At 37.0% G+C, this 9,523-nt stretch overlaps 2 protein-coding genes across 2 annotated transcripts in view; both read left to right on the forward strand.

Annotated features, from left to right (window-relative positions):
- The window catches only part of LOC116179481 (sperm flagellar protein 2-like), a 5,319-nt gene extending 3,025 nt beyond the window's left edge, over positions 1–2,294 (forward strand). The window contains exon 2 of the mRNA XM_031499275.1: positions 1,869–2,294. Coding sequence (XP_031355135.1) covers positions 1,869–2,294 — 426 coding nt within the window. The remainder of the gene's footprint in view (positions 1–1,868) is intronic.
- A 2,038-nt stretch (positions 2,295–4,332) lies between these two features.
- Positions 4,333–4,852, forward strand: LOC116177606. The gene is made up of 4 exons (XM_031496616.1): positions 4,333–4,406; positions 4,462–4,506; positions 4,553–4,599; positions 4,645–4,852. The coding sequence occupies exons 1-4, from the start codon at positions 4,400–4,402 to the stop codon at positions 4,846–4,848; spliced, it is 303 nt and encodes a 100-aa protein (XP_031352476.1). The 5' UTR covers positions 4,333–4,399; the 3' UTR covers positions 4,849–4,852.
- The last annotated feature ends 4,671 nt before the right edge of the window (positions 4,853–9,523 follow it).

Here is a 9,523-nt window from a genome sequence, read left to right on the forward strand (position 1 = left end):
ACAGCATCCGCTCTTCCAATCATCAAACCTTGTGTAGCTATTTTTAATGAGGTTTTCCTGTTTTTATCGCACTTGACGACTGAAACCCGTTCGAATGGGAAATTTGATAATAAAATGATCTCGATCTATAACTTTTAATTTTATTATACATACTGAAGCTTCGTCATTACATCATTAGCAATAATTGACGGATTGTAATGTAAGATTTCCTCTAAACACATTTTTCTGAAATATACTTCTATGCACAGCTGATTAATTAAGTATCTAGCATCTTCGTATACATCAGCGATAGGCGCGGTCTCCTTATTACTTCTTTTCAAGTCAACCATTTTATTGATAAATATCCGGTAAAAGGTAGCGAAGTTATAGGACCCTAGTTGTTGTAGTCTTGAGTTTATTGCATATTTCATGTTGAACAACTCCTCAATCTCGTTTCTATGCATGCAGCATGATTGATTAAATTGTCGAATATCGATGGTGGTTATAATTTTATCCGAATCATCGGTAAATTTCCAGTTATAAAGTAAGCCTAAAGTGTCACTTAATGGTTCATAGTAATCTTCATAGTTGACGTCTTCATAGATGAGGTCTTCAGCAGACCAACATTTTTCTGTTTTCTTTGATCGATATAGCTGTATTTCGGTATAGGGCTGCCATTTTAAAAGATTGTTCCAATCTTCAACAGTCAATATGACGCCGCAACCCTCGCTCTTGCAAGAGAGGCGTAAAACAGGTTCCTGATGAAAACAAGTGCTATAACCTATTTCAATATCCTTACTATCACTGAGAACGTATCGTACAGCACCAATTAACGTTTCCTTTGTCGCTTGATAATATATTTCAGCTAATTCCTCTTCTAAATACCCGTATGATGTTGATGATGGCGATGTCGCAACATCAGACGATGATGTACAGGACCAGCAGTTACACATGTTATCGCCTTCACTCTTGTAGTTAGACTAAATTATAGGGAAAACTTATAGATGGTATGAATCAATAGCGTAGTGGAGACGGAAATAGCATGATGCGATTTAAGAACCTTAGCCTCCTTACCAGCAGGTTTGTCCTTTAGGAATCAATCATCTTGCTAACTAATACAATGGCCTATCCTACCAGGTCCAACGGGTTTGCCAATTAGTCCAGGTGGTTTGTCATCAGCTTGTCAACAGGTTCAACGGGTTTGTTTGTTTGTTCATATCGGTACCAAACCGGTTCAAAGCAGTTCGAAAGCGGTTCAGAAGCGGTTCAAAGCTGTTCGAAAGCGGTTCAGAAGCGGTTCAAAGCAGTTCGAAAGCGGTTCAGAAGCTGTTCGAAAGCGGTTCAGAAGCGGTTCAAATCAGTTCGAAAGCGGTTCATAAGCGGTCCAAAGGCGGTTCATAGCGGTCCAATATCGGTTCACAGCTGTCCAAAACCGGTTCAGAGGTGGTCGAAAGGCAGTTCATAGCGGTCCAATATCGGTTCACAGCAGTTCTAAAGCGGTCCAACGGCTTTTTCAACTGATCCAAGGGTTCTACCTATCTGATCTAACGGCTTTGCCAACTGTTCCAGCGGGGTTTGCTAACTGACCTAAAGGAGGTGTGATCCTTGTAATTCCCATAGCTCGCTTTTCCGTAAAGACATAAAGGGGTTCAGAACAGAGGACAGAAGCCATTTGGTGTTGTGTTGTCGAGAAGAGCAGCCCTTCAACGATGTCTAAAGCGTGTAATTGGGGAAGACCTTGTAACTGTAGCGACTGTCGACCTGAGCTAAAGGAAAAATGTGAAATTTGCTGCGAAAGAGAAGGATACCGCGTTGGAAGTACTTTAAGAAAAGACAGAAAGGGGATAAAGTACTATGACTTTGAAACTTGTTGTCAACAATGCTATCAGGAAAATTATGGCGAGAGAGAAGAACGAATCTTTAACATGATGCTGCAAATTCTCGAGGATTCGATTAAAAATCCTCCCAAAAAGCCTCAACCTGTCCCTGTCTACGTTACCGAGCGAAAAGAAATTAAAGAGGTGTTGTGCAGATTATTCAGAAAAGAACTGTATATGTGTGAAGATGATAGATGTCGACGCAGAATACCGCAAATTCTTGATAAACTTAAAGTGAAGATTGTTTGGGAAAACAAGAACGGCGGGAAATTTGAATATGAAAGTGACGAAATTGGATACGATCATACGACTGGCTGGTTTGAACAGTATATTTTACCTGAGATAATAAAGAAAATATCGGGACCTATTTGGGTTAAAACATTGCAAATTTCCCCTACATATAGATTACCTAAGGTCGTATATGTAACAAAGGGCTAAGTTCTCCGTAGATAATGGTATAGAAAACATTTATAGTGAGGCTGATAATTTTTGCAAGAGACTACACTTCAAATTAATCTACGAAACTGTTAAAGTCGCTAAAGGTTGGTAATCCTATATACCTTGAAGATCTATTAGGAGAACCTATAATGGGTCACTTCGATGCTGAAGAAATGTAGAAAACAGCTCATCCGAGAAAGTTTTAAGGCGTAAAGGAGACAGTTAGTCGTTTACTGTAGCAATACTGATATCAATTAAGTAGCTCCGTACATTAGAAGAATATGTAAACGAATTGAAGAAATGGTAATATCGAGATATCAGCGATGAAGAGGAAAGTGTGGAACGGAATAAAAGAAAGAGTAATGTGAAGAAGAAAATCAGAAGGAAGAAAAAAGAGCTGTACAATAGCAAGTTTTGCTTAAAAAGCTCGTTCTCAGACTCGTTTGTATGGTTTGACACAATGAAACAAAAAAATAAAATTTACATCTTGCGAGCTTGGTCCTATGCTTACAGAGAAGCAAGAAAGGGTCCGTGGGAAACTGTCGCATTAGATAGGTACCGCTTCAAATGTAAAATAGAACGCATTGCAGCTGTTTTAGAGCCCATATTATGTAATCGTATTAAGATGTATCAATTGCAATAAATTATATGAGTATTATAAATAAGTATAATAAACGTTAGATAAAGCGCAACAACAAAGTGAGCGTATATGATAGTAGCAACATGCTTCTAATTTACGTAAAGCTGGTTCTTCTTCCACCTCGGTGACATTTTGCGATAGAGTTTTTTTCGAATGAAATCGGCTTTTTCTTTTCCTTTAACGTATACTTGGTCTGATGATGATATTAACTGGCGAAGTATAATTGGAAACATGTAGGATGGCGTATGACCATGCTCCCATTTAATTCCGCGATGGTTATGGATTAGCCAGGTAGCTTGACGTTGTAAGCCATCTGCTTTCCATTATAAATATTGCAAGCTCTTTCGGTAAATTCGTTTCTTGTTTTAAAGACTTGTACATCGATTTCCCTTGACATTATGTCGTCGAAGGAAGACTGAATATTGATTTCCAAAATAACAACATGCATACTTGTCTGGCGAGCGCTTTTACGCAAATACCTACTATTCAAATATTTATTCAGTATAAAGCGGTCACATCATCCAATGCAATTTTATAGATAACGCGCTTCTTCGGTTCTATTGTTATCAATATGACACCTTTGACTTAAACGCCTACAAGTTCTAACGGTTTCCTGTTAGTCTTGCACCTATATATCCTCAAGTCTAACTATCATGTCCCGCAAAATTTCTAGAAAGAATTTATGCTTTTCCTATTAAAACAATGCAACTATATAGGTGTCCTTGAGTCGTAATCTTAAGCTACGCTTTACGAAATTATCAATGGCGGCAGCTCGTGAGTAAATAGAATATATAGGTATCGTTAAACTTTAGTTATAGCAAATTTTAAAATCTACTCATCTCCAGGGCATAACGATAGTCGATGTAGTGAAACAGCCGGCTTTTGAATAGGTCGAGGTAATACTCAAAAGGTATATGGAATTGGTCAATGAAACGAAAAGTATTCAAGTTTATCGTATCACCTTCAAAGTAGACCTCCTTCTAAAATAATACACTACCTACGAGCATACTAATTTTTGAAGGTCTTCAGACTTCGGGAACCCCCCGCAACGTAGGTACGCATTTTCAAAACTAATAGGGTGCTTTGATCGATAATAATACAAATCTATCACCGGCCTGTACCAAATGTTTTACCCATATAATATCACGTTCTATAGAGGTATGGAGATATTGAATATAATGAGTGAAGGACTTAAATTTTTATTGTATGTTTATCTGCATACCCCTTTGTATCGAACTTCCTATGACATCGTTTGTCATAGCTGTGCAATCTGTACAGGTTTCCTGTCTAAATGGATAGCAATAAATAAAACTCCGAAAGAGAAATAGCCGCAAAGATAAACTTTACCCCTGAAATTAGCCAACTCATCTGTCTACTGATTCCTACTGTTATTTAGACTGGCAATATACTGATCAAAAATATTATGACCTGGCAACACTGCGTTTGATAGTCATTTGTTACGAGGATGGCGGGTAAGGATGACCTCTTTTCTATTTTTCATCAAACTTAATGTATGTAATTTTTCAGCTCAAGGTGCGGCCATCATCTTTGGCCCATTGCAGACGGCCTATGGTAAATACGCCACATATCTATCACACGTTTAACCATATATTTGTAGAACGAGAACTACGAGCATTAATTCAACAGAAATATGCATCTGTAAAAGTACTTTTCATGCATCATACCGTATTTTAATTAGCTCTTATTTAGGAAAATGTTGCTATTTTACGGGGTCGGGGGGTAATCCCCGACTCCGTAAAGATAGAAGGAGTATATCAACACATCAGGAGGTTCCAGGTCTATAAAGACCTGGAACTACAAAACACGTACTGGGTGTTTTATGTAAGTGTTATCGTTTCAATTATAATGTTTACTTCAATGAATTTTTTTCCAGAACTAATAAACCCGCATTAAATTTTGTTTTGTTTTACTTATCCACTCCATTCTGACTAAGCCCTTACCTAAAATAATAAGATGTAGTGATTAGGGTGTTATCATTTCTTCCGTAAAACAAGTGTTCAGACACCTCCTCCCACCCAGCACGCGAAGGTAGAGCGCCTACTTAGAAATATGTACTATGGTAAACAAGATTATAGGTTAGAAAGGGGCCCTCTTACCACTTGTTGACAGTGAATACGGCAGGCCTTCATCTCTATCCTGGTTTGGAATTTAGAAGCTTGGCTTATCGCAGCATTCATACGTCTAAGTGTATTATGTTCAATAGGTGATCATGTCCAGTATTATGACACTGACTCTATAATCTATATATCAGCGGAAGGACAACCCAATCCGCTAACAGGTAAATATTTAGGCAACTTAACGGCTGAATTAGAAGCTGAAGGTTCTGAGAGTTGGATTGAAGAAGAATTCGTGTCAGGTGGTTCAAAGGATTTCCCTATACGCCAACTACGCCCTGGCGGCACCGAGTACACTTGACGCGACAACAGCTGTATGTCGCGTGTCGGCTATGGGCTACTTCAGCTACTTGAGATGTACCGAGAATTGATTATACGTCATGCTCTTTTTCGTGGTTCGAGATGCACAAGCAGTACTATTAAAAAGGTAGGCCTATTAGTTATTTTTTTTATACACCCTGTGTAGAGAAATATCTAATGGGAATCCTATAACGAGGCCGTAAACATCTCCAATAAATTGCATTATTTCTAGTGTGAATTTATTGCCTCCTGGGTGGTCATGGAAAGAGGTGTATCTAACCAATAATAATTTAACCAAAGCTATACAAGGTAGATCGACAATTCGGTAACTTGTTCCTCTTCTAGAATATACGCAGCTAAATGTCCATTTTACTATTTAACAATTACGTAATTATGCTATAATTGGGGATTTAATTTACAATTCAGGGTGATTAGACATAGGTACAATTTTCAGCAGGTCTATATTCAGCTTCAGCATTACATATTACAATCACCCTAAGTTTATGGGTACGGTATTGATTTGATTGAATGATTCATTAAAAATTAAAAGTGCCACTTATTTAGAATACTTAGGTTATACTTACATTATAGATTTTACATACCTAAGTGTCATTAATTGCGAGTGAAGCGATCGAAAAAAATTTTCGTCCTATTTGGTAAGCTTGAAATAGGCGGTAAATTGCATCTGGCGTAGAGCGCAAATGTGTAAATCCGCCGCTAGATTATACTTATAGATATTAAATTAAGAAGCTCACCTTATAATCAATATTATCGTTATATAAATGTAGATCCGAGAAAAATTGATTTAACTGAATACCAAACAAATTGATGTAATACATAATTCACAATGTTATCGCATTTATTTATCACAACTGTATTATTCTCTACTCCTGATCAATAAATGTGAAGTATAGATATTAATAATAATAATAAATCCGCACGCCGTTTAACCATGATGATGATGAAGTCAATCCTCCATTGGGGTTTGATATCGGCTAAAAAAGATATCAATGTAGGCTTTTTATTACAAAATAATTTTGATACTTACGGTCCAACTCTGATGTAGACTATGTTTTCTGCTGTCAGCTTATTACTTATAAACGCCCATATAAAATAATCGCTGAATAAATACAATAAAATGTCACGCTTTCATTAAACTGCAAATTATGCGCGCAAGGACACGTCTCCCTAAGAAAAGTAAATTATAAGCAACTAAAAATTGAAAAAAGGCTTACCTGAGGTATATAAGAAGGCGCCTGTCTAAGTAGGTGTATACCCACATGCACTTTTTGAAATCGGATTGCGGATGCACGCCGTTTTTATGGGAGATTTTCGAACTTTACGCATTCATACACAATAAAACCCGTATATAGGTGTCGATGTGGAAATGAAATGAGATAAAGTACCATATCAAATTCGCGAGCACGCGCTGCTATAAATAAACACTATCGCAAGATTGAAACTTTCCATACCAATTATTAGAATAATGACATCTGCGAACTCTGTTCTCTTATTGCTTTCGCAACTTAATATAAATTATTTTATATCGAGAAATGTGCAATCATTTTTGCGAGGAGTCGAGGTAAACTATACGTTTTAACCGTATATTTGTAGAACAAGAAACTACTATTATTTTCGGTGGGATAAACCCAGCGAGGTATAAAACCACCATGTATTACGTTTTAATTATATATACCTATGTGTAGAACGGAGCGGGGGATTTCCAATTATGAATAACAATGCTGTCATTAAAATGGGCGTTGCTGACGTCGAGGGCCGAGGCTCTCTTCGCCACAAATTTTATGTAAGTAGAGTAAGCGCTTTAATTGTAATAATAAACTTCAAATCACTATTTCCGCTGTAAATAAAAACACCCTACATTTTGTTTGTTGTTTTTTCCCTGCCCACTCCTGTTCTGGTTATAGGGAACCTACCTCCGAGATGGAATTATAGGTTAGAATGAGGGTCCTCGCACCTGTCTCCTGAAATTACAATTTCCTACCCTATACCTATATGTCGCATCAATCTAATAGAGGGAGCCGGTTGAAAATATACCTCTATATGCATTACAACGCCAATAGATGGCGCCTCCGTACCATTAAAATAGGTTCGTTATAAATACAACTATCCAAGCATTATACCATAATAGTCTAATTAGCTCAGTGGTTATGCTATAGGACTTGTAATCCAATGGTTGACGGTTCGAATCCGTTCCATTTAAAAAAAATTTTCAGGGTACGAAGGGGTCGAAGTTTGAGGATTCCAAGATGGCGTCCAAGAACTTGAGGATTCCAAGATGGCGTCCAAGAACTTGAGGATTCCAAGAACTTGAGGATTCCAAGATGGCGTCCAAATGACGCCTGCGCAAAGGGGCGGGGCGCGCATGCGCACATCCAAACTGCTCCAAAAACACCCAAATGAACCTTAGAATTTCCCATAAGAAATAACATAGGATTTCGACCAAAAGTGGGCTCGAACTCTCCTAGCCTATCTACTTACAAAAGTTAAGGGATCTTTCAACCGTAAACTATAATAATGCTTTGTAATGAAGGAAATTAATCGTTACATTCCTTATACTTCAAGAACAAAATTGTCGGAGGAGGGTACTCACAAAGGGCGATTGGGAAGTTAAGGGAAATTAAAGGTTTAAATCTTTATGAAAAATAACTGCAACTTGATTCTTACTAAGTTAAATAAGACATTTTCTTAAAAATCCTTAAAGAGCTCAAGCTATAGGTAATTAAAACCGAGTAGTCTTGCATGTATTTTTTACCGTTTATGAATTAAACTTTCCCGAATCAACGCGGTAAGAAGAACCCTTGCCTAGTTTTGAACGGAGAAGTTTTTATACGCTCAATATCTCGTTGCGGATCAGTCAACGCGAGCATATTACGGGCAACAGACTACATCGTTTTTGGGAAAGAACATTTTTGAATTAATTACAATTACGTTTTAGGACCAAAATTTCAACAGTAAATAAAGTTGCCTGGTCAGTGAAACCGATAACCAAACCCCCAACGTTTCATTATCTTCCAAATTTTACCAGGAGTCTACAGTTTTAAGGAGAGTTTAAGATAATAAAATAATTTTTACAGTAAAAAAGAGTTTTATGGTTTAGCAATCAGAAAGGACTATCAAACGTTATAACGGCATTGAAATTTGGTAAAAAGAGTTAGATTCGGTAAGTTTCAATCAAGCTAATCTTAGGGAGAAGGTTTGTAAAGGAGTAGAGCTGGATTGAGGTTGAATTTAGCAATGTATTTTCCTGAATATCACGGTGGATTTCAAAGATTGGACGAAAAAGGGAAATGAGCCGTTTCCTTTCAATAATATTAATTTCATGCTAGCCAGGAATTATTTCAAAAATTTTATTTATAAAATTCAGATAAGAAAGTGAAAATTAGGTGAGTCAAAACGAACTAAGAGACTCTGAATGGTCGCTAAGTGAGTACGATTTTTTAAAAACTATAAGTTATATATAACGTAACGTAGAATTAAGCCTTTATATGGGCATTCGTTGAAAAGAATACCAGAACATTAATAATGAGCGTGTCTGTTAAGAAGCAGCGTGCCATTTTCGGTAAACTTATTCATACCACACCGTAAAACCTTTTGTCGATAGTATCGCCTTCGCCCAAGCAGAATCATCCCTTTCGTTGTTTAACCAGCCGGTAATTATAATCTTTAAACAGAAATTGAATATTATTCACTCGGGATCATTCGTTGTTTTCTCTGACAAACAATGGAATAATTCACAGGTTGCCACTCCAGAAGAATTGTAATGGATTCCTTTGACCCAAGGAAACTGCCGCAGGGTTTCCTAAAATGACAAAAAATTACGTTCGTGGCAAAGCTTCCCAAATAGAAGTATGATAACTTAAATTGCTCTTCGCTTCGTTATTGAAAAAATCTATGCCGACATTTTATAATGGGCAATTTTAAATCACTACGAAACATCAGTTGCAGTTAGGTACGAATTATATATTATATATTATATATATGTATAAAACACAATAACTTTGTAAACTGTCGAATAAATACGTAAAAAAACGATGTAGGCAGTGAAATTGATAGATTGCCTACATAAGGAAAAATTGCGTCTGTAAAGACGTTGCGAAATTTTTCCGACCAGAATTCCATAAAGAAGCCCATTT

The sequence above is a fragment of the Photinus pyralis genome, unplaced genomic scaffold (genome assembly GCF_008802855.1).
Source record: "Photinus pyralis isolate 1611_PpyrPB1 unplaced genomic scaffold, Ppyr1.3 Ppyr1.4_LG8, whole genome shotgun sequence".
Lineage (NCBI taxonomy): Eukaryota > Metazoa > Arthropoda > Insecta > Coleoptera > Lampyridae > Photinus > Photinus pyralis.

Excerpts from the sequence above, each read along its gene's own strand:
- LOC116177606 (XM_031496616.1), top strand. Across the intron at positions 4,507-4,552 it reads CCCATTGCAGACGGCCTATG|AACGAGAACTACGAGCATTA; the intron begins GTAAATACGCCA and ends ATATATTTGTAG. Across the intron at positions 4,600-4,644 it reads AGAAATATGCATCTGTAAAA|GAAAATGTTGCTATTTTACG; the intron begins GTACTTTTCATG and ends GCTCTTATTTAG.